This window comes from Bombina bombina, chromosome 1, assembly GCF_027579735.1.
Source record: "Bombina bombina isolate aBomBom1 chromosome 1, aBomBom1.pri, whole genome shotgun sequence".
NCBI classification, from domain to species: Eukaryota; Metazoa; Chordata; class Amphibia; order Anura; family Bombinatoridae; genus Bombina; species Bombina bombina.
This window is the reverse complement of record NC_069499.1, coordinates 487,771,144-487,797,311: the sequence shown is the minus strand read 5'-3', so window position 1 is coordinate 487,797,311 and position 26,168 is coordinate 487,771,144. Positions and strand designations below refer to the sequence as shown.

The window sequence follows — 26,168 nt, the reverse complement described above, 5'->3', positions numbered from 1 at the left end:
TAACTTCTTCTACGCCTCAGTAAAGACGCCTGTCAGCCCTTCCGCAAAGGTTCCGGACTCTTATTGCTATAGTACTGTCCGGTACTACAGACAGACATCCAGAGTCCTCCACTGATCCTTCCGATAACGGAAGTCTAGCCAAAAGGGTGCGCAACAACATTGGCACCACACTAAAACTCCGCCCATCGTGGGGGTAAACAAACACCATCTCCCGGTCGCCATTAAAGTTTTACACATGAAAGCGCCGGGAGGGAAACCCACAACAGATTGTTCTAGCCGCACTACGCACAATGCAATGGTTAGCTGTCAGTCAGATATACAGCCTACACGTGGAAATGCCTCACGTTAAGCTCACACTCAATGTAAAGGGTAGCAGTCAGTCCCAGACAATAGTTGTCAGACCTGGACACACAGTGCAAACGGGAACCACCCCACATTAAGCTGCTAGACTTAGACTCTCACACTGAGTCCGCCACTGAGCTTCTTACAATATGCAATGTAAACCTTTAAATCACGTGGCAGCCATTAGTAATCTGTAATGTACTGATCAAAAGTCAGTCCCAGATATGCAGTATACATGTGTAAAACACCACACAGTAAGATAGCATTATTAGCCCACACAGTAGTGAGTCCAACTGTCCAAGGTGTCCCCTAAACCATCTAGGAGGATTAACCCCAAATTGAATGAGGAATAACTAATAATAAAGTGCCTCACTCGTTTCTGAGTCTGCTTTCACTCCCTAGAAATAAAGTTAGCACTTACCACATTTTCTGCCGGACAGTAAGGCAGTTTCAGGTGTAAGAGGTCCTCTCCCTCCCATGGACCTGTAATATAACGAAAGTCCTGAGTAAATATCCCTCAAGTTTTCTTGATAAGGGCAGCATTCAATATATAGGAAGCGCAGTGAGAATTATGTCCCACCAGTTCCTATTGCTCTAAAGCCACCAAAAGCTCTACTATAGAGACTGATATGGACTACGGCTACACCCTAGAACAAAGCAGCACTCTCTGGCACTACTTTAAAAATAATAAACTCTTGATTGAAGAATCTATACTAACACCTCACTTTACCTCTTCCTATCACTAACATAGGAAAAGAGAATGACTGGGGTGGGAAGAGAGGAGCTATATAACAGCTCTGCTGTGGTGCTCTTTGCCTCCCCCTGCTGACCAGGAGGCGTAATCCCACAAGTAAGGATGAAATCCGTGGACTCATCGTGTCTTTAAAAAGAAAGTACTTTTCTTCATCTACCCATTCTGACAGATCAATAATGTACAATTTTGAATTCACAAAAGTATTTTTGTTTGCACATTTACAATTATGATTCTTTAAAAAGTGATCTCTTAATTTCTGCTATATTTTTTTTTTATCATGCATGTCACACACTGTTGAATTAAAGGATGGCAATGTGCAGAAATTTTACCTCCTGTGAGTGTTTCTGTGGGTGTCTGTGTTTATGTCTTTGTGCTTTTGTTGGTGTTTCTATGAGTGTGTATTTTTTTTCTGTGGATCTCTCTGTGAGGGTTTGTGTGTTTGTCTTTGTGCATTTTCTGTGGATGTCTCTGTGAGGGTATAAGTGTATGTATGTCTTTGTGTGTTTTCTATGGGTGTCTGTCTCACTGTGTGTGTGTGTGTGTGTCTCTATGTTTTTTCTGTGTCTGTGTGTTTTCTGAGGCTGTCTCTGTGGGTGTTTCCTTGGGTGTATGTGCAAGTTTGTGTGTGTGTGTCCATTGTCTGTTCCTTTTTAGGGTATTTTGACCTTACTACTGATTATTCACATCTTTTTACAGACTTTGAGACTAATGAGACCTTTCTAGAAAGTCACTAATGCACCACTTAACATTTAAATTATTAATTAGGCAATTCAGGGCCCTTTCTTTCAGCCACTGCATGCTGTTATCATATAGTTGGCATCTTCCTTGACAAATAGATAATCAGAACTCCATATTTTGCCTTGTAAAGCTCCTTTTTTGACAAAACTGTAGTCTACCTCATTACTTGTCAGGTCAATGTAAACAAGTGCTAAGTGTCTGTGTGGGTGCCTGTGTGTTCTTTGCGTCTATGCTAGAGTGTCTATATGTGAATTCTTGTGTGTGAACTTCAGTGTATGAGTGTGTCTCTGTGTTTGTGTGTTACTACCTTTACAACATTTCCAAGTTTGACTACACTTAAGAATAAAGTGCATATACGTTTTAGTCACTTGGTCAAAAATTGCACGTCAAAGGTGGGGGCCCCCCTGATCAATGGTTAAGTAAATTTCTAGTGGCGGCCCTGCTTGTGGAGTCACCATTTGAAGAAAGAAATGTTATAAAGGACACGTTGAAATGGGAGAAAATAAATGTCTAAGACGGACAGACTACATCCAAAAGTCATACTGAAGCCATGTGTCTGACCGAGATACTGTAAGCAGCACAGAAGAAAAGGGGATAGCTCATGTGTGACGTGTATCAACTGTGAAACCCACATCCTAAGTCCAAACCTATGTGAATGGTCTTTAGAAAATGACTGCGTAATGCACTCACATTCTGCTGAGCCTCAAAAAAACGTACTCACGAGGAATCCCTCAATAGGAGAAAGGGAGAAGGAGCAGAGATACAAAGGGAAGCTGCCTTCTTCAAGAGCAAACGTAAACAATCTGGACAATTCAAGTGTTAAACAGTTTGACGTTCTTGCTTAAAGAGACAGTCTACTCCAAAAAAAAATTTGTTTAACCCCTTAATGACCACAGCACTTTTCCATTTTTTGTCCGTTTGGGACCAAGGCTATTTTTACATTTCTGCTGTGTTTGTGTTTAGCTGTAATTTTCCTCTTACTCATTTACTGTACCCACACATATTATATACCGTTTTTCTCGCCATTAAATGGACTTTCTAAAAATACCATTATTTTCATCATATCTTATGATTTACTATAAAAAAAATAATAAAATATGAGGAAAAAATGGAAAAAACACACTTTTTCTAACTTTGACCCCCAAAATCTGTTACACATCTACAACCACCAAAAAACACCCATGCTAAATAGTTTCTAAATTTTGTCCTGAGTTTAGAAATACCCAATGTTTACATCTTCTTTGCTTTTTTTGTAAGTTATAGGGCCATAAATACAAATAGCACTTTGCTATTTCCAAACCATTATTTTTCAAAATTAGCGCTAGTTACATTAGAACACTAATATCTTTCAGGAATCTCTGAATATCCATTGACATGTATATATTTTTTTTTTGAAGACATCCCAAAGTATTGATCTAGGCCCATTTTGGTATATTTCATGCCACTATTTCACCGCCAAATGCGATTAAATACAAAAAATTGTTCACTTTTTCACTAATTTTTTCACAAACTTTTGGTTTCTCACTGAAATTATTTACAAACAGCTTGTGCAATTATGGCTTAAATTATTGTAAATTATTCTCTGGGATCCCCTTTGTTCAGAAATAGCAAACATATATGGCTTTGGCGTTGCTTTTTGGTAATTAGAAGGCTGCTAAATGCCACTGCGCACTACACGTGTATTATGCCCAGCAGTGAAGGGGTTAATTAGGGAGCATGTAGGGAGCTTTTAGGGGTAATTTTAGCTTTAGTGTAGTGTAGTAGACAACCCAAAATATTGATCTAGGCCAATTTTGGTATATTTCATGCCACCATTTCACCGCCAAATACGATCAAATTAAAAAAAAAAACGTTACATTTTTCACAATTTTAGGTTTCTCACTGAAATCATTTACAAACAGCTTGTGCAATTATGGCACAAATGGTTGTAAATGCTTCTCTGGGATCCCCTTTATTCAGAAATAGCAGACATATATGGCTTTGGCGTTGCTTTGTGGTAATAAGAACGCCGCCAAATGCCGTAGCGCATCACACGTGTATTATGGCTAGCAGTGATGGGGTTAATTATGTAGCTTGTAGGGAGCTTGCAGGGTTAATTTTAGCTTTAGTGTAGAGCTCAGCCTCCCACCTAAAACATCAGACCCCTGATCCCTCCCAAACAGCTCTCTTCCCTCCCCCACCCCACAATTATCCCCGCCATCTTAAGTACTGGCAGAAACTCTGCCAGTACTAAAATAAAAGCTATATTTGGGCTTTTTTTTGTGTGTGGCATATTTACATATGCTGCTGTGTAGGATCCCCCCTTAGCCCCCAACCTCACTGATCCCCCACCAAACAGCTTTCTAACCCTCCCCCTCTGCCTTAATGGGCGCCATCTTGGGTACTGGCAGCTGTCTGCCAGTACCCAGTTTAGTAACAAAAAGTATGTTTTTTGGTTTTTTTTTGCCCTTTTCTGTAGTGTAGCTTCCCCCCCCCCCCCCCCACAAGACCAACCCCCCACCCCTTCAGGAACCCTTATAAAAAAATAATAATGATCATCTATTTGTTTTTTTTAACACTTTTCTTAACTTTTTTTTCTGCAGTGTAGCGGTACCCTCCCGCTCCCACCCCGTGCACGCGCCCGCCCGCCGCCCCCCGTGCACACGCCCGTGCGCGCCCCCGTCTGTCCCACCCCTGATCCCGCCCCCCTCCACTCCACTCGGCACATCGATGGCCGCCCACCCGCCTCCCAGACTTGCTCCCACCCACCAACGATACCGGCCACCGATGTCCGGTGCAGAGAGGGCCACAGAGTGGCTCTCTCTGCATCGGATGGCCAAGGGGGGTTATTGCAGGATGCCTCGATATCGAGGCATCACTGCAATAACCGGAAAGCAGCTGGAAGCGAGCAGGATCGCTTCCAGCTGCTTTACAGACCAAGGACGTACGCCACACGTCCTCGGTCATTAACTGTATTTTTTTTGAGGACGTGTGGCGTACGTCCTTGGTCGTTAAGGGGTTAAAAAAAAATAGATATTACCTTTATTACCCATTACCACTGTTGCACAACCAACACTGTTATATTAATACACTTTATCTCTGTGATTATCTTGTATCTAAGCTTCTGGAGATTGCCCCCTTATTTCAGTTCTTTTGACAGACTTGCATTTTAGCCAATCAGTGCTGACTCTACAGGAGTGAGCACGTTATCTATATGGCACACACAAGCTAATGCTGTCCAGCTGTGAAAATGCACTGAGACAATAGGCGGCCTTTAAGGGTTTAGACATTTGCATATGAGCGTACCTAGGTTTAGATTTAAACAAAGAATACCAAGAGAACAAAGCAAATTTGATAAATGTAAATTGAAAAGTTGTTTAAAATTGCATGCCCCAGCCATGTTCTGAGCTTCCGGAGGAGGAGCACAGGTGTGTGTTCAGGTGCTGCACCTGTCCTGATCTCTCCTACCTACAAGCTGTTGGTGTGGAACCACGCCTAAAACCCTCTAGTTTAGGGTGGCTTGTATTGCTGAATATCACCGCTGCTGGAAACTCCATAGTGCCCTGACATTGCACTAAATAGCTGCAGGTAGCAGCCCTGAAAAAGGACCTATCATTACAGCAAAATTAATACCCGTTAAAAAAAAAAAAAAATGCTTGCTGTCACACAACCCCCTTATTAACCCGGGGTAACCCAAGAAGAAGTGCTCAGTTAAACCAACAGGCAAGCCAAATCCCCGATCACTGCCGAATAAATTGAAACGGAGGACGGAGCTGAGAGGCGCTGCACTTATCATAAGCTGTGTGGTCTCTGAGAACTTACCGCTCTTCTGAGTGCAGCTTTACTGAATACCTAGGAGTTGGAGCTAGAGTTACCTGTGCATCGTACCGGCATTGTGGCTAGTCCAGTGGGTGTGGATGGTGTAGCCCGCTGTTTTTCTTTCTGCATTTCTGCGCTGAAGTGGCATTCCCCCTCCCACCGGTGCTGCGTGAGGGGGGGCCACTGCTGGAGGAGACGGGTCGAACCCTGGTGCAGGGCTGGTCCCGGGAAGGATAACATGGAGCTGTTGGAGCGGTAATTGTGGATGCCTTCCCTCCCGCCTCTGCCTTCTTTCTTCTGCCTCTTGCCAAGGTGTTGAGACTCAGGAGTATTGTTGATGTCGGCCGATAGAGTGATTGTGGCAGCATATGAGTCACACCCTTGAGAGTAGCTGACCGGCTTTTCTGAAAAAGTCGCAGGAGACGAGGATATTGGTTTCTGTGTAGCACAGCCTGCTGATTTGTTTCCCGGCAATTGTTGTCCCGTCGACCTGGAAGACGCTCCCCTTCCCACCGATGCTGCATGAGGGGGGGCTGAGGCTGATGACCGCTGGTTATCCCCTGCTCAAATCTTGGGCTAATGGTTCTGGGTAACGTAGAACTCCTGGGATAAAACTTGCAGTTTTGTTTTCCTTTTCAGCCGCCTCTACCCTGGAATGACTTGGCTCAGTATTGGACCCTTATTACTTATTCTTTTTTTCCCTTTGCTGGGGTTAGCACATAATCTATAAGCGATGACAGCCGGGCTGACCTTGTTAGAAATAACGGCTATTTGTTTGCAAGCACCGTATAACATCTAAACTTGTTAGATTTGTTCTCTTCAGCTGCTACTTACGACAAGTTAAAACTTAGAACATCTTAGTTTTTAAATGGCATATATTTTTTCTTGAAAGTGCATGTTGTTAACTTATAGCAGCAAAATGTGAAACATTGTATTATCTTATTTCCTGAACCATTTAGTTTGTTACTAATCGACTGGGGGTGTTCGCTTGTTTCTCTTTCAGACCCACAGCAAGTGTATTTTGACACCGGACTACTCTATGTAGCTTTGTTTAAGTTTTTAAGTCACATCCAGCGGTGTTAAAATATACTATGAGTATTGGCCTCAAAGAAGTAAATTATATTTAGCTTAGAGGTGTGTTTGACCCTGATATAAATAACGGCTATTGGCCTATAAGTGCATTATAATACCTAAATTTGCTAGGTTTGTCTTCTTTAAATTTGTATTTATGACAACTTAAAATTTAGAACCCCCTAGTTTCTAATTGGAATATATTTCTCCTGGAAATGGTATGTTGTTAATTTACAGCAGCAAAATGTGAAACACTGTATTATCATATTTTTTGAACCATTCAGAATGTTACTAATTGACTGGGGGTTTCTTTTGTTTTTTTCTCAGACCCACAGCAAACGTAATTATAATATTAGATTACCTTATATAGTTTTGCTCAACTTTTAAAGTTACATCAAGTTCTGTTAAAACATATCACGAGTACTGGTCTCATAGCAGTGAATTATACTTAGTTTAAAGGTGTGCTAATAGCCTACAAGTAATCTGGTGTGCCAGATACACACAGGCGAAATAATCTGAGTACCAATTAGTTTAAAAGTACCTTAAAAGCTGATCTCTTCCTAAAAATTATAAAACATTGATCTGATGGCCTAGGACTGGAGACTTGAGTTGTTAAACACTGTTTTTTCTGTTCTCAATTGAAAATTTAAAACGGTATATTAATTATTATTGAGGGCTTTCTTAAAGTTTGTGGGCTCCACAGCAGGACCCCTTCTCTGTGATATGATATATCTTATCTTGTCACCAGCATGACTGAACCTGACTCACTTAGTTCACGGTTAATTTTTCTTTTTTCTCTCTCCTTTTAGAGGAGAAGATAACATCAAACAATACACAAAAGTCTGCACTTTTCTTTTCCACATATCCCTCACACCTCTCTCCCTTCCTCAATAGATTAGTTTGTCTTTTTTCTTTTTGCTCCCTATCACAATCCACTCCCATTATTTTATGGATAAATTTCTACACACACAATCTCGCACATCACCTTCAGTCATGTCGGCTAGACAGAGGGATAAAAAACATAAACCTAATATAGAGCCTGTGGGTGAGCCACAACTGGTAACCCAAGAATCGTCAAACTTACCTGATTCTGCTGATACACAGTCCCTAGTCTTAAATATCTCTGCTGCTCTTGCACCCAAGTTTGATTCACTTAGAATAGAAATCAAACAAGATATTGCGCAGCTAGCTGCAGAAGTCAAACAATTCTCGGAAAGATTCTCTGAAGTTGAACAGAGAGTCTCTGATTTAGAAGATCTCACTCTAGCTCAAAATAGTAAACTAGAAGCCACTTCCTCAGCCCTTGCTAAATTGCAAAATAAAGTAGAAGACTTGGAAAATCGCGCTAGGCGCAATAACCTGAAAGTAGTGGGGGTACCTGAGGGGAAGCAGTTTGAGGATTTAAATAAATTCATAACACAAACATTACCAGCATTGTTGAACATACCTCAAACGCAGCCAGTTATAGAAAGGGTGCATAGGATAGGGCCATCACCTTTATCTAAAGAAAATATGAGGCCAAGACCAATCATAGTTAAATTCCTGAATTACCAGGATAAGATTACATTTTTACAAGCCTTTCGTAAAAATCAACCTATATTACTAGAAGGTACAAAAATCCTTTTATTTCAAGACTATGCAGCTGAAACTGCCTCAAAAAGAAGGCAGTTGGCTCCGGTATGCACTAAGTTTATACAGCAGGGGCTGCGAGCGACAATCTTACATCCTGCCAGGTTACGACTTGTGTGTAACAACACTTTGCATTTTTTTGATTCTGCCCATACGGCAGAATCTTTTTTCACCAAAAACTGCACACCTGAGCAGTTGAGGTGACATACTATTTAGTTTTTTGTTTTTTTTTTCCCCTGGTAAAAATTAGAATAGATCTGTTATTTCTCATTTTATTCTCTAAGATGGGCCCTTTTCAGCAAATGGGCAACATACGGCTCAGGTGGATTAGTCGTATGTTTTGGGGTTCTCCTTTTTTTTTTTTTTTTTTTTCTCCTCACCATCTTCCCTTCTGGAGCATAGATTCCTATTATAATGACTGGGATTAAGTTTACCTCATGGAATATAGGAGGGCTAACTTCTCCTATTAAGAGAAAAATGATAATTTCCTATTTGAAGAAAATAGGTACTGCTATTGCTTTTCTACAAGAAACCCACTTAAAGACTCAAGAAATTCTTAAACTAAAATCTTCTTGGGTTAAGGAGGTCTTTTTTTCACCTAGTTCTAGCTGAAAAGGTGGAGTTGCTATTCTTCTGGGTAAAAAACTTAAATATGAGATAATACAAAGTGAATCAGATGAGGAGGGGAGATATATCATACTGAAAATTAAGATTGCTAATGTTTTGTATACTTTATGCAATGTATATGCTCCAAATGTTTTTAGTCTCTCATTTTGGGATACACTTCAGGCCAGGCTCATGACATGTGCAGAGGGTTTTTTAATTTTAGCTGGTGACTTTAATATGGCTCCTCAATACCCAATTGATAGAATGAGGCAGCAGCCATTAGTCAAAAAAACTAAAAGAGATAATCTTGAGGCAAAGTTGTTCTCCAGGATCTTTTCTAATTTGAGAGTTAAGGATATTTGGAGGATATTGAATCCGGATACACGTGATTTTACATGTCTCTCAAAAGCACATAAATCACTGTCACGGATTGATTTATTTTTGGTTGACGAAAGACTTTGTAAATACAAAGTATCAGCTCAAATCTTGCCTATTGTGGTATCTGATCATGCTCCAATCTGCTTTGAGATTTATACGACTGGCCTCTCATATATAAATAATCGGTTTTCCTTTCCTAAATATTTGTCTGCTGATTCTGGATTCAGAGGCTTCCTCGAAACTAAGTTTCAGGACTTTGCCTTGTTTAATGCGGAGGCTAGAGCCCGTCCTTCTTTGTTCTGGGAAACTGCTAAAGCAGTGCTGAGGGGGGAAATTCTGGCATACACCATTAGGCGTACCAAGAAATTTAAAAAACGCGAAAATGAACTTCTTCGCGCAGTTACAAATGCTTATAACTCATATCTATTAGAAAAGACGCCCCAGAAATGGGTTAAATATATTGCTGCATTAGAAGAGAGAGATTCATTCCTACTATATAAATCTACTCAGCAGGAAGTTCGGTTTTCTGCGAAATTCTCCAAATATGGGAACAAGACGGGAAAACTTTTGGCTAGAATGTTAAGGCAGGACTTAGGTTCTCAGTTAATAGATTCCCTAGAAAAAGAGGGACGGTTGTTTAGTTCCTCTCAGGATCTTGTTCAAATTTTTTATGATTACTATAAGGGAATATATTCCCCCAGGACTTCTGACTTCACAGAACGTCGGAAATTCTGGGGAGAAATCTCTTTTCCAACATTAACACCTAGTCTAATTAAGGAACTTGAATACCCCATTACGGAAATAGAAGTTGCAAAGGCAATTAAAAATTTGGCATATAACAAAGCACCCGGCCCGGACGGAATACCTAATGAGTTCTATAAAATGATACCCTCCACTGTAATACCTGATTTAACCTTATTATTCAACTATATATATATAGGAGGGAAATGAACCCTCATCTAATTTTACAGCTTCATACACGTCTTTAATTTTAAAAAAGGGTAAAGATGCAAGAATGGTCGAGTCATATAGACCCATAGCTTTGATGAACACCGATTATAAATTGTTGACTACGATTCTCGCCCAGAGACTCCAGTCCCTTCTTCCCTTGATTATTAGCCCAGATCAGGCTGGTTTTATGAAGAATAGGAACTCTGCGGCTAAAATAAGGGAACTCCTGCTTACCTTGGATTATTTTTCGAATGGTACGGATGCTGATCATTCAGAGGAGGGAGGTATTCCAGACTTGGCAATTTTGGCTATCGACGCCGAAAAGGCCTTTGACTCAGTTTACCATGATCATCTTCTATTTTCATTAGAACAATTTGGGCTAAAAGGTAAATTTGCTAAGTTTATTGAAAAACTTTATCGTACAGCCTCCACAAGAACGATAGTAAATGGCCAGTTATCCCCAGAAATAATTCTGCATAGGGGGACTAGGCAAGGGTGTCCCCTTTCCCCGCTTCTTTTTAATATTGCCATAGAACCTTTTGCTATAATGATAAGACAAAGATTGGAGGGGATTGGGGTGGCTGGGCGGGAGTTGAAAATAGCATTATATGCTGATGATATTCTCATTTATCTTTCTAATTTACGTAGAAATTTACCTATTCTCTTATCAACTATACAACAGTTTGGTTCCTTTTCAGGATATAAGGTAAATATAAAGAAATCTGAACTTCTCTGGATAAGGCACACAGACTGCTCTCCTATAAATGTACCCTTCTCTATAGTGAATGACTCATTTAGATATTTAGGTATAAATGTCTCAAGTAATCCTGATTCCTGGTATTCTCTGAACATTCTTCCTGTGTTGAATAAGGTTAAATCAGTTTTTAAGAACTGGCAGACTTTACCCTTGTCCTTGTCTGGACGAATAGCAGCTTATAAGATGATCTTATTACCAAAAATTCTATATGTCCTTCAAAATATTCCTTTGATTTTGAGAAAGAACGATTTAAGTTTGTTCAACTCACAACTCCGGTTTTTCCTGTGGCAAGGTAGGAAATCCAGAATATCACTTGCAAAACTCTCCCTTCCAATAGGATCCGGAGGCCTGGCTTTACCTGATTTACGAGTATATAATTATGCATTCTTGGTCCGTATTCTAGCAGATTGGCTTTTTGCTCATAATTATGTTACAAATAATGACTTAGAGACCAGTATTTTGTACCCTTTTTCACCCATTGCTTTGATTCATCTCGACACTACTCATATCCCACCCCAAGTTAAACGCTATAGATCTATTTATAATATAATTTTAGCTTGGAGAAAGATATGTACTTTGCTAGGAATAGAACATCGGGTGTCGAGTTTCCTAGGTTTTTTGGGGAACCCACAATTTCAGTTAGGAACACCATCCTCAATCTTCTTAGAGTGGAAGACCCAAGGGCTTGTGAATGTTCTTCAGATACTTGATATAAAAAAAAGATGTGTGAAATCATTCGATGCTCTTAGGGTGGAATTCAATATCTCCCAGAAAAACTTCTTTGCCTATCTTCAGGCTAGACACTATGCTATGAAGTTAGTGAATGAGTATGGCTGGAATTGGTAATTGGGGCGCATAGAAAACTGGTTCATTCTGGCAAAAAATAGACTCATGTCAATTTCTCCATGCTATCTGATTATTGTCTCCGACAAGGGCACAATTAATCTTGATAAAATTGCTATTAATTGGGCCACATTGATATCTCAGGAAGTAGAATCTAAAATACCTTCTCTCTCAATTCGAAAGGTTACTCAAACAACCCTTTCTGCCACATGGAGAGAATCTCATTTGAAGTTGTTACACATGACATATTTACACCAGAAAAAGGAACGAAATGCGGCAGCACGAACTTTATTACATGTCCCAAATGCTCGTTTCCCTCTGCAAACCTCCTGCACATGCTATGGACCTGCCCTAAAATTAAAAACGTATGGTCCAAAGTCCAATTTTGGCTTTGCAAGATACTAAAGCTCTCATCATTAAATTTGATAGGCAGACACATAATTTTTCTCTTTCCTGACCCAGAAGATAGACAACTCAATGTGAAGTTTATTAATATAACTATATTGGCTGTTAGATATCTTATCTTTAAAAAATGGAAAACGCTTACGGTCCCTAGTATATCAGAAATTAAAAACTGTTTAAAAAAACAATGCATTCTTGAACAATATAATATTAGTGCTGATAATGATGTCCATGTTGTTAAATTCTTTCTCAAATGGTCAGCATTTATAAAAGTTTTTTCTCCCACGGAAATTGAATATTTGATACATCCCTTACGTAATTCTGAACTAGTTCTGCTGGGGAGATGGTGAAGGGGTGTTTCCTTTTCCTTTTTTTTTTTCTTTTTTTTTTTTTTGTTGTGCTTATTTTGTTTATTCTGTTGTTCGGGGGTATTGTGCTGTTTTTCTATGTAAAAATAAAAACCCAACAAGGTATAGAGTATCACGAAGCATAATATTATTATCTGGGTTATTCTTTTTCTTTGTATAAGACACATCCAAAGAGTTGATGGGTACCTATAACATAGTATTGAATGTGGAATAATTTATATACTATATGTACACTTGTTATACCCAAGCTATGGTTTGGAAAAAGTTTTACTTTTGTTCTTATTTAATGGCTATGTTTCTTTTACTACTTTTTGATTGTTATGGGTCCTTGTTGGATATAAATAAATATTTGAAAAAAAAATTTGCATGCCCCATCTGAATCATGAAAGTTTAATTTTGACTTGACTGTCTCTTTAATATTAACTTAACTTCTCTACTCCATGAGCTGTCACAATGAATTTAAGAGAAACAATGCTTTTGTATGATTTAGATTTATAAGAGTAAAAGTCATATTAAATTATCCATAATTTTAATCACTGTCGCCATGTGGTTCTACAGTGGTTTAACACTTATGTTTGTAGGGGAAAAGTGCCTAATCAATAAAATTATAAAAAAAACACACAAGTATCACAAAGTGACCTTGCTCAGTCGTATGCTTCAGAAAATATGCATCACAAAGGCCTTTCATCACCTGATCACTAAGTGTACATTGTTCCGTGCAGATATCTGTAATAAGATTACGTGCTTGCTTTGCCATTTCATCCAAAAACATATTACACAGCGACAGGCTCCGGTCTCCAATATGATGCCTCTGTAAAAGAAAGAGAACATAGAATTACTAGTGTTGCCAAAAGCACTTCTTTATATGTACTTTGTAAAGAACAAAAAACAAGAAAAGAACAGTGATCTAAAAACAATTCTTAGAAGTTGATTTCAAAGAAAGCAAAAATCCTTTTGTAATAAAATAACAAAAAAGACCAGTAAATACAGTAGATTTGCATACACAACAAATACATGATAAAAAGAGAATAAAATAGAACTTAGTCTGAACTTCAAATGAGTAGTAGATTTATTTCTGACAAATTTCAAAGTTAAGTCTATTTTCACTCCCCCTGTATCTTGTGACAGCCATCAGCCAATCACAAATGCATATACGTATATTCTGTGAGTTCTTGCACATGCTCAGTAGAAGCTGGTGACTCAAAAAGTGTACATTTAAAAAGACTGTGCACATTATGTTAATGGAAGTAAATTTGAAAGTTGTTTAAAACGGAGTGCTCTATCTGAATCATGACAGTTTAATTTTGACTTGAGTGTCCCTTTAAAATCCAACAGTGGCTACAATTGCAAGCTTTCATGACATCGAGGCAAAAAGGAAAACCTCCAGAACGGCTCACTCAAAAACACTTTATTGTAAAAAGTAATACCAACGAGGTCCCTTTGTCAGACATTCTGATGTACAAATGAAGCTCGTCATACACGGTCATACACAGCATTGAGGTTAATGTAAATGTAGTTAAACATGGCATCTGTATATTGCCTTTGTTATTTTCTTACAAAATAATTTTTATTTCCTTTAAATATGCTGGCTAACAAGGTACTGCCCTTTTTCTGAAGAAGCTGATTTAATAGACATTTTCTACCAAACATTCTCTCAATCAAAGGAGGCAGCCTGATTAATCAAGACTGTTCTTTCGAAAGGTCTGTGAATCCTAAGTAAAATTTGGAATAATAATTATTATTGTTAATAATAAGTGGGTCACTATACTGTCTTTCAGTGAGATTAAAATAAAAAAACACAAAAAACAAAAACAAATTATGCTTACCTGATAATTTAATTTCCTTCTGTATGAGGAGAGTCCATGGCATCATTCCTTACTGTTGGGAAAAACTGAACCTAGCCACCAGGAGTAGGCAAAGACACCCCAGCCAAATGCTTAAATACTCCCCCTACTTCCCTCATATCCCAGTCATTCTGCCAATGGAACAAGGAACAGTAGAAGAAATATCAGGGTATAAATGGTGCCGGAAGAGAAAAACAAATTTTGGTCCGCCCATCGGAGTATACGGGCGGGGACCATGGACTCTCTTAATACAGAAGGAAATGAAATTATCAGGTAGGCATAATTTATGTTTTCCTTCTTAATATGAGGAGAGTCCGCAGCATCATTCCTTACTGTTGGGAAAACTATACCCAAGCTCTATAGGACACTGAATAACGGGAGGGGTAAAGGAAATGCGGACCCTAATCTGAGGGCACCACAGCCTGTAAAATCTTTCTCCCAAAGGAGGACCAGGTAGCCGCCTTACAAATCTGATCCATAGAGGCTGCGTTCATAAAGGTCCAAGAGGAAGCCACCGCTCTAGTGAAATGAGCCGTAACCCTCTGAGGAGGTTTAAATCCCACTGACTCGTAAGCTAAGCGTATAACACTCCTCAACCAAAAAGATAAGGAAGTCTAAGAAGCCTTCAGACCCTTACGCTTCCCAGAATAGATAACAACCAAGGAAGAAGTTTGCCTAAAATCTTTAGTAGCTTGAAAATAAAACTTCAAGGCTCGAACCACATCCAGATTATGAAGTAAACGTTCCTTCAAAGAAGAAGGATTAGGACATAAGGAAACACAATCTCCTGATTGATGTTACAATCAGACACCGCCTTAGGCAGAAAACCCAAGCGGGTACGTAGGACAGCCTTATCAGTGTGGAACACCAGATAAAGGATGCTCACATTGCAAGGCAGCCATTTCAGAAACTCTGCGTGCCAACGCAATAGCCAAAAGAAAAAGAACCTTCCAGGACAACAATTTGATGTCAACCGAATGTATAGGCTCACACAGAGCCCGTTGTAAAAACGTAAGAACAAGATTCAAACTCCAAGGTGGAGCGTTAAATCTAAACACAGGTCTGATCCTAATCAGAGCCTTAACGAAAGATTGCACGTCAGGGAGCTCTGCGAGCCTCTTGTGCAGCAAAACAGAAAGGGACGAAATCTGCTCCCTCAGGGAACTGGCAGAAAGGCCTTACTCCAGACCATCCTGGAGAAAGGAAAGAATCCAGGCAGCCTTAACCTTATGTCAGGCTAAACCACGCTCTTTACACCACAATAAGTAAGCTCTCCACACCTTATGATAATTGTGACGAGTAACAGGATTACGAGCCTGAATGAGAGTGTCAATAACCCTCTCAGAGAAACCTCTCTTGGCTAAGACTAAGTGTTCAATCTCCACACAGTCAGCCTCAGAGAATCTAGATTTTGATGAACAAAAGGACCCTGCTCCAGCAGATCCCTGCGACAAGGTAACTTTCACGGAGGAGATGAGGACATCCCCACCAGGTACGCAAACCACATCCTTCGCGGCCATGATGAAGCAATCAGTATCACTGATGCCTGCTCCTGCTTGATGCGGGCCACTACACAGAGAAGAAGTGGCAACAGCGGAAAAATGTATTAGATTGAACCTCCAAGGCACTGCTAATGCATCTATTAGCTCCGCCTGAGGATCCCTGGACTGCGACCCATATCTGGGTAACTTGGAATTGAGCCGGGACGCCATGAGATCTATCTTTGGCGTCCCCCATCTGTTGCAAATTTCCGCAAACACCTCGGGATGGAGAGACCCATTCCCCCAGATGAAAGGATTGTCTGCTGAGGAAATCCGCTTCCCAGTTGTCCACACCCGGAATGTGGATCGCTGACAGTGAGCAGTTCTGGGCCTCCGCCCACTCCAGAATCCGAGATACTTCCCTCATTGCTAGGTAGCTCCTTGTTCCCCCTGATGGTTGATGTAAGTCACCGAGGTTATGTTGTCTGATTGTAATCTGATAAACTGGGACAAACCCAGAAGAGGTCAAGCCTTCAGAGCATTGAAGATCGCTTGAAGTTCCAAAATGTTGATCGGGAGGAGGGATTCCTCTCGAGTCCACAGGCCCTGTGCCTTCCTGACACCCCAAACAGCTCCCCATCCTGATAGACTTGCGTCTGTATTCATAATCTCCCAGGATGGCCTCAAGAAGGATGTCCCTTGGGACAGGTAATGTGGACAGAGCCACCAGGAGAGCGATCCTCTCGACTGGTTGTCCAGAAACATCTGATGAAACATAATGCACAGGTGAAGTGGTCTGAGTTGGAATCTGGCAAAAGGAATGATGTCCATGCTGGACACCATGAGACCAATCACCTCTATACATCGAGCCACAGAGGGCCTTAAGGAGGTCTGGAGGGCAAGACAAGCTGAAGTTAGCTTGTAACGTCTCTGGTCTGTAAGGAATATCCTCATGGATATGGAGTCTATTATAGTAACCAGGAATTCCATCCTGGTACTGGGAATAAGAAAACTCTTTTCCAAGTTTATCTTCCACCCCTGAGATCGAAGAAGAAACAGAAGAGATCTCGAATGGTCTTCTGCCAGACGACAGGATGGTGCTTGAACCAGAATATCGTCCAAGTATGGCGCTACTGCTATACCTCTGGTTCTGGCCACTGCAAGCAGAGCCCCTAGAACCTTCGTAAAAACTATTGGAGCAGTAGCTAGACCAAACAGAAGTGAAATTAACTGGAAGTGCTGGTCCAGGAACGCAAACCTTAGGAACTTGAAATGTTGCTTGTGTATTGGAACGTGAAGGTTAGCATCCTTCAGATCTATAGTGGTCATGAACTGTCCTTCCTGAACTAAGGGAAGAATGGACCTTATCTCCATCTTGAACGAGGGGACAGATAGGAATTTGTTTAAGCACTTTAGGTTCAGAATCGGGTGGAAAGTTCCCCCCTCCTTTGGGACCACAAAGAGGTTTGAATAGTACCCCAGACCTATTTCTGCGAAGAGGTACCGGGACAATGACTCCTAGGGAGGAGAGATCCTTCACGCACCCCAGAAACCCCAGAACTTCTCTCTTTTCTGGTCTTGAAGACAGGTTTGATAGGAGGAATCTGCCCCTGGGTGAATGAGACTTGAAACCTATCTTGTATCCCTGAGCGATGACCTCTAGGACCCATGGGTCTTGCATGTCCCCAAACCAAGCAGCTGAAAAGAGCAACAGACTGCCCCCTACAAGATCCAGAGCCGGATCAGGGGCCGTCTCTTCATGCCGACTTTGTCTCGGCAGGCTTCTTACTCTGCTTGGATTTATTTCAGGACTGAGCCGGCTTCCAAGTCCCCTTGGATTGCTCAGGCTTTGCGGAGGGCTGCTGATGTTGGGATTTATCCGAACGAAAGGAACGAAAATTAGGACCTTGTCCCTTAGGCTTGTTCTTCTTATCCTGCAGTAAAAAGGCACCTTTACCTCCAGTAACCGTGGAGATAATCGAGTCCAGGCCTGGAAGAAATAGAATCGTTCCCTTAAATGGAAAGGAAACAAGTCTTGACTTTGAAGTCATGTCCGCAGACCAGGACTTCAGCCAGAGTGCCCTATGTGCTTGAACAGAAAAAACAATTTATGTAAGAACTTACCTGATAAATTCATTTCTTTCATATTAGCAAGAGTCCATGAGCTAGTGACGTATGGGATATACATTCCTACCAGGAGGGGCAAAGTTTCCCAAACCTCAAAATGCCTATAAATACACCCCTCACCACACCCACAAATCAGTTTAACGCATAGCCAAGAAGTGGGGTGATAAGAAAAAAGTGCGAAAGCATAAAAAATAAGGAATTGGAATAATTGTGCTTTATACAAAAAAATCATAACCACCACAAAAAGGGTGGGCCTCATGGACTCTTGCTAATATGAAAGAAATGAATTTATCAGGTAAGTTCTTACATAAATTATGTTTTCTTTCATGTAATTAGCAAGAGTCCATGAGCTAGTGACGTATGGGATAATGACTACCCAAGATGTGGATCTTCCACGCAAGAGTCAGTAGAGAGGGAGGGATAAAATAAAGACAGCCAATTCCGCTGAAAATAATCCACACCCAAAATAAAGTTTAAATCTTATAATGAAAAAAACTGAAATTATAAGCAGAAGAATCAAACTGAAACAGCTGCCTGAAGTACTTTTCTACCAAAAACTGCTTCAGAAGAAGAAAACACATCAAAATGGTAGAATTTAGTAAAAGTATGCAAAGAAGACCAAGTTGCTGCTTTGCAAATCTGATCAACCGAAGCTTCATTCCAGTGTTAATTTTGACGGCAAATTTCAATTTAGTCTTAGTTTTAGTCTTTTGACTAAAATGCCATTTTAGTTTTAGTCGTATTTTAGTCATCTGAATTGTTTTAGTTTTAGTCTAATTTTAGTCGACTAACTCTTCAGTTGATATTAGTCGACTAAATCTCCAGTAGATTTTATTTGACTAAAATCTAAGGGGTTTAGTTAAAGTGTAATGTATTATTTATGCATTTCTCTATAATTTCCAAACTCATTATATACTCCAGGAATAAACATAACACCTAATATTATTAATTGTATTAAGGTTTAAACATGCAGTATAGACACAGATTTAGAAACTGTTAATTTTGACAGCAAATTTTGATTTAGTTTTAGTCATAGTCTTTTGACTAAAATGCCATTTTGATTTAGTTTTAGTCATAGTCTTTTGACTAAAATGCCATTTTAGTTTTAGTCGTATTTTAGTCATCAGAATTTCTTTAGTTTTGTGCTCATTTTAGTCAAGTTTTAGTCGACGAAATTAACAGTGCTTTATTCCTAAACGCCCAGGAAGTAGAAACTGACCTAGTAGAATGAGCTGTAATCCTTTGAGGCGGAGTTTTACCCGACTCGACATAAGCATGATGAATTAAAGATTTCAACCAAGATGCCAAAGAAATGGCAGAGGCCTTCTGACCTTTCCTAGAACCGGAAAAGATAACAAATAGACTAGAAGTCTTTCGGAAATTCTTAGTAGCTTCAACATAATATTTCAAAGCTCTAACTACATCCAAAGAATGCAATGATCGCTCCTTAGAATTCTTAGGATTAGGACATAATGAAGGAACCACAATTTCTCTACTAATGTTGTTAGAATTCACAACCTTAGGTAAAAATTTAAAAGAAGTTCGCAACACCGCCTTATCCTGATGAAAAATCAGAAAAGGAGACTCACAAGAAAGAGCAGATAATTCAGAAACTCTTCTAGCAGAAGAGATGGCCAAAAGAAACAAAACTTTCCAAGAAAGTAATTTAATGTCCAATGAATGCATAGGTTCAAACGGAGGAGCTTGAAGAGCCCCCAGAACCAAAGTCAAACTCCAAGGAGGAGAAATTGATTTAATGACAGGTTTTATACGAACCAAAGCTTGTACAAAACAATGAATATCAGGAAGATTAGCAATCTTTCTGTGAAAAAGAACAGAAAGAGCAGAGATTTGTCCTTTCAAGGAACTTGCAGACAAACCTTTATCCAGACCATCCTGAAGAAACTGTAAAATTCTAGGAATTCTAAAAGAATGCCAGGAAAAATGATGAGAAAGACACCAAGAAATGTAAGTCTTCCAGACTCTATAATATATCTTCCTAAATACAGATTTACGAGCCTGTAACATAGTATTAATCACAGAGTCAGAGAAACCTCTTTGACTAAGAATCAAGGGTTCAATCTCCATACCTTTAGATTTAAGGATTTGAGATCCTGATGGAAAAAAGGACCTTGCGACAGAAGGTCTGGTCTTAACGGAAGAGTCCGCGGTTGGCAAGAGGCCATCCGGACAAGATCCGCATACCAAAACCTGTGAGGCCATGCTGGAGCCACCAGCAGAACAAACGAGCATTCCTTCAGAATCTTGGAGATTACTCTTGGAAGAAGAACTAGAGGCGGAAAGATATAGGCAGGATGATACTTCCAAGGAAGTGACAATGCATCCACTGCTTCCGCTTGAGGATCCCTGGATCTGGACAGATACCTGGGAAGTTTCTTGTTTAGATGAGAAGCCATCAGATCTATTTCTGGAAGTCCCCACATTTGAACAATCTGAAGAAATATCTCTGGGTGAAGAGACCATTCGCCCGGATGTAACGTTTGGCGACTGAGATAATCCGCTTCCCAATTGTCTATACCTGGGATATGAACCGCAGAAACTAGACAGGAGCTGGATTCCGCCCATACCAGTATTCGAGATACTTCTTTCATAGCCAGAGGACTGTGAGTCCCTCCTTGATGATTGATGTATGCCACAGTTGTGACATTGTCTGTCTGAAAACAAATGAACGATTCTCTCTTTAGAACAGGCCATGACTGAAGAGCTCTGAAAATTGCACGGAGTTCCAAAATATTGATTGGTAATCTCACCTCCTGAGATTCCCAAACCCCTTGTGCTGTCAGAGACCCCCAAACAGCTCCCCAACCTGTCAGACTTGCATCTGTTGAAATTACAGTCCAGGTCGGAAGAACAAAAGAAGCCCCCTGAACTAAACGATGGTGATCTGTCCACCACGTCAGAGAGTGTCGTACAATCGGTTTTAAAGATATTAATTGAGATATCTTTGTGTAATCCATGCACCACTGGTTCAGCATACAGAGCTGAAGAGGTCGCATGTGAAAACGAGCAAAGGGGATCGCGTCCGATGCAGCAGTCATAAGACCTAGAATTTCCATGCAAAAGGCTACCGAAGGGAATGATTGTGATTGAAGGTTTCGACAAGCTGAGATCAATTTTAGACGTCTCTTGTCTGTCAGAGACAGAGTCATGGACGCTGAATCTATCTGGAAACCTAAAAAGGTTACCCTTGTCTGAGGAATCAATGAACTTTTCGGTAAATTGATCCTCCAACCATGATCTTGAAGAAACAACACAAGTCGATTCGTATGAGATTTTGCTAAATGTGAAGACTGAGCAAGTACCAAGATATCGTCCAAATAAGGAAATACCACAATACCCTGTTCTCTGATTACAGACAGAAGGGCACCGAGAACCTTTGTAAAAATCCTTGGAGCTGTTGCTAGGCCAAACGGCAGAGCCACAAACTGGTAATGCTTGTCTAGGAAAGAGAATCTCAGAAACTGATAGTGATCTGGATGAATCGGAATATGCAGATATGCATCCTGTAAATCTATTGTGGACATATAATGCCCTTGCTGAACAAAAGGCAGGATAGTCCTTATAGTTACCATTTTGAATGTTGGTATCCTTACATAACGATTCAATATTTTTAGATCCAGAACTGGTCTGAAGGAATTCTCCTTCTTTGGTACAATGAAGAGATTTGAATAAAACCCCAGCCCCTGTTCCAGAACTGGAACTGGCATAATTACTCCAGCCAACTCTAGATCTGAAACACATTTCAGAAATGCTTGAGCCTTCGCTGGATTTACTGGGACACGGGAAAGAAAAAATCTCTTTGCAGGAGGCCTTATCTTGAAGCCAATTCTGTACCCTTCTGAAACAATGTTTTGAATCCAAAGATTGTGAATTGAATTGATCCAAATTTCTTTGAAAAATCGTAATCTGCCCCCTACCAGCTGGGCTGGAATGAGGGCCGCACCTTCATGTGGACTTGGGAGCTGGCTTTGGTTTTCTAAAAGGCTTGGATTTATTCCAGACTGGAGATGGTTTCCAAACTGATACCGCTCCTGTGGGTGAAGGATCAGGCTTTTGTTCCTTATTGTGACGAAAGGAACGAAAACGATTAGTAGACCTAAATTTACCTTTAGATTTTTTATCCTGTGGTAAAAAAGTTTCTTTCCCTCCAGTAACAGTTGAGATAATAGAATCCAACTGAGAACCAAATAATTTATTACCCTGGAAAGAAAGGGAAAGCAAAGTTGACTTAGAAGACATATCAGCATTCCAAGTTTTAAGCCATAAAGCTCTTCTAGCTAAAATAGCTAGAGACATATATCTGACATCAACTCTAATGATATCAAAGATGGCATCACAAATAAAGTTATTAGCATGTTGAAGAAGATTAACAATGCTATGAGAATTATGATCTGTTACTTGTTGCGCTAAAGCCTCTAACCAAAAAGTTGAAGCTGCAGCAACATCCGCTAAAGATATAGCAGGTCTAAGAAGATTACCTGAACATAAGTAAGCTTTTCTTAGAAAGGATTCAATCTTCCTATCTAAAGGATCCTTAAAGGAAGTACTATCTGCCGTAGGAATAGTAGTACGTTTAGCAAGAGTAGAGACAGCCCCATCAACTTTAGGGATTTTGCCCCAAAATTCTAATCTGTCAGATGGCACAGGATATAATTGCTTAAAACGTTTAGAAGGAGTAAATGAATTACCCAAATTATTCCATTCCCTGGAGATTACTTCAGAAATAGCATCAGGGACAGGAAAAAACTTCTGGAATAACTACAGGAGATTTAAAAACCTTATTTAAACGTTTAGATTTAGTATCAAGAGGACCAGAATCCTCTATTTCTAATGCAATTAAGACTTCTTTAAGTAAAGAACGAATAAATTCCATTTTGAATAAATATGAAGATTTATCAGCATCAACCTCTGAGACAGAATCCTCTGAACCAGAGGAACCATTATCAGATCAGAATGATGATGTTCATTTAAAAATTCATCTGAAAAATGAGTAGTTTTAAAAGACCTTTTACGTTTACTAGAAGGAGGAATAACAGACATAGCCTTCTTAATGGATTTAGAAACAAAATCTCTTATGTTAACAGGAACACTCTGAGTATTAGATGTTTACAGAACAGCAACAGGTAATGTAACATTACTAAAGGAAATATTATCTGCATTAACAAGTTTGTCATGACATTCATTACAAACAACAGCTGGAGGAACAGATACCACAAGTTTACAGCAGATACACTTAACTTTGGTAGATCCAGCACCAGGCAGCGTTTTTCCAGAAGTATCTTCTGACTCAGTGTAAATCTGGGACATCTTTCAATATGTAATAGAAAAAACAACATATAAAGCAAAATTGATCAAATTCCTTAAATGACAGTTTCAGGAATGGGAAAAAATGCCAGTGAACAAGCTTCTAGCAACCAGAAGCAATAAATAATGAGACTTAAATAATGTGGAGACAATAGTGACGCCCATATTTTTTAGCGCCAAAAAAGACGCCCACATTATTTGGCGCCTAAATGCTTTTGGCGCCAAAAATGACGCCACATCGGGAACGCCGACACTTTTGCCGCAAAAAACGTCAAAAATGACGCAACTTCCGGCGACACGTATGACGCCGGAAACAGAAAAAAAAAATTTGCGCCAAAAAAGTCAGCGCCAAGAATGACGCAATAAAATGAAGCATTTTCAGCCCCCGCGAGCCTATCAGCCCACAGGGGAAAAAAAAAAAAAGTCAAATTTTAAGGTAAGAAAAAATTGATTTATTCATATGCATTATCCCAAATATGAAACTGACTGTCTGAAATAAGGAACGTTGAACATCCTGAGTCAAGGCAAATAAATGTTTGAATACATATATTTAGAACTTTATATAAAAGTGCCCAACCATAGCTTAGAGTGTCACAGAAAATAAGACTTACTTACCCCAGGACACTCATCTACATGTAGTAGAAAGCCAAACCAGTACTGAAACGAGAATCAGTAGAGGTAATGGTATATAAATAAGAGTATATCGTCGATCTGAAAAGGGAGGTAAGAGATGAATCTCTACGACCGATAACAGAGAACCTATGAAATAGACCCCGTAGAAGGAGATCATTGAATTCAAATAGGCAATACTCTCCTCACATCCCTCTGACATTCACTGCACGCTGAGAGGAAAACCGGGCTCCAACCTGCTGCGGAGCGCATATCAACGTAGAATCTAGCACAAACTTACTTCACCACCTCCATAGGAGGCAAAGTTTGTAAAACTGATTTGTGGGTGTGGTGAGGGGTGTATTTATAGGCATTTTGAGGTTTGGGAAACTTTGCCCCTCCTGGTAGGAATGTATATCCCATACGTCACTAGCTCATGGACTCTTGCTAATTACATGAAAGAAACCTGAAGCCTTGGCATTCAGGCGAATAATTTCCATATTTGTATCACAAATAAAAATTAGCCACCCTTAAGGCCTTAATTCAGAGCTTTCCAAACTTTTTATGTTGGTGACACACTTTTTAGACCTACATCATTTCGCGACACAGTAATTCATTTGTACTAGCAAAAAGGAGGTTAAGCTAACTTGTTTTAAGAGATACGGACAAATACATGAATTATATAATAATGAAATATATTTACAAGTAACAGTATGTATGTGCAAGAATTAAAAAAAAGTTTAATAACACCAATAGCTACTTGATATTTTAATGGGATGTATGAGGTTGATGGGATGAACACAATTTCTGAATATTTGGTGTAATATTAGAAAAAGACACTCACGTTTCATCATCAAGCATTTCTTAAGCTTCCACTTCCTATCCATATATCAAGAGCAGGAGCAGCAATGCCCCTCTGACTTCAGCTCAGCGTTTAAGCTGCCGCCCTCAGAGCTCGGTGAGTCCGATTGACTACTGACCGCGCTGCAAACACACTGCTCTCCCATTTACTGACTACACATGCAGTCACGAGCCAATTAAGGAGACTACACGTGCAGTCAGGAGCCAACGTGCCGCCAATGGGAATAGTTTCAGTTCCCACTGAGCTGCGCCAATAGGTTAAGATGATCTGTGTTCCCCTAGGTATCAATCACGTGCCAACCATGTTATATGCATAGTAGGCAGGCGGAAAGTCAGAAACCAAAAAAAAAAAAAAATTGTGCTGAAGCAGGGACACACCTACACACTGCTGCCGACACACTAGTGTGTCCCGACACACAGTTTGGAAAGCACTGCCTTAATTCTTTCCTGGATCATGTCGAGGGGACCCTCCACCTCGATCAACTTCCGATAAGGAGTCGCACCAGTAGGTAGCCGCTCCAGCAACCGCAGCAACAGTCGCTGCCGGTTGAAACAAGCATTCAGTATGTTGAAACCTCTTTCTTAACAGAGTTTCCATCTTTTTATCCATAAACGACAAACTATCCTCAAGCGGGATAGTAGGGCGTTTAGCAAGCGGGATGGAACCCCAAAAATCCAATTGAGAGTCCGGGACCGGGAACAATTTTTAAAGAAAGAAGGGGAAAATGAAGAACCAATTCTTTCCCATTCATTCTTAATAATGTTCGCAATCTTTACAGGAACCGGGAAAGATTGTGGTACAACCCTGTCCTCGTAGACCTTATCAAATTTAGGAATCAAAGGTTCCTCAGGCAATTTGGGCTCTGGAACCTCTAACATAGCCAAAACTTCCTTCAGCAGAAAGCATAAATGCTCAATCCTAAATCTAATGTCTGGTTCCTCCGCAGCTGGAGGCTTAGAGGCAGCAGATTCCGACCCAGAAAGAGCACCCTCTGAAGTATCAGAGGCGCCTTCATCATCGGATAATCTTGTATCAGATAAATCCAATAAGCTAGCAGATTTACTGAGCAGTTACAAATGGCAGTGTCTGTGGCCTTTAGTGCTTTAACCCGCCCTGCTAAGCGCAAGAGAAAGGCAATATTTGACCTTTCTCTTGCGCTTAGCAGGGCGAGGTAAAGCACTAAAGGCCACAGACACTGCCGTTTGTAACTGCTCAGTAAATTCTGGCGGTAAAAGGGCCCCTCCAGATGGAGAATTAGGAGTGCTACGGGAAGCTGCATGTGT

General features: G+C 40.2%; 1 protein-coding gene across 1 annotated transcript in view; it reads right to left on the bottom strand.

Moving 5' to 3' along the window:
• Positions 1 to 26,168, bottom strand: part of NCKAP1 (NCK associated protein 1) — a 472,154-nt gene that overhangs the window by 186,228 nt on the left and 259,758 nt on the right. Inside the window, exon 18 of the mRNA XM_053698543.1 lies at positions 13,329 to 13,448. Coding sequence (XP_053554518.1) covers positions 13,329 to 13,448 — 120 coding nt within the window. The remainder of the gene's footprint in view (positions 1 to 13,328; positions 13,449 to 26,168) is intronic.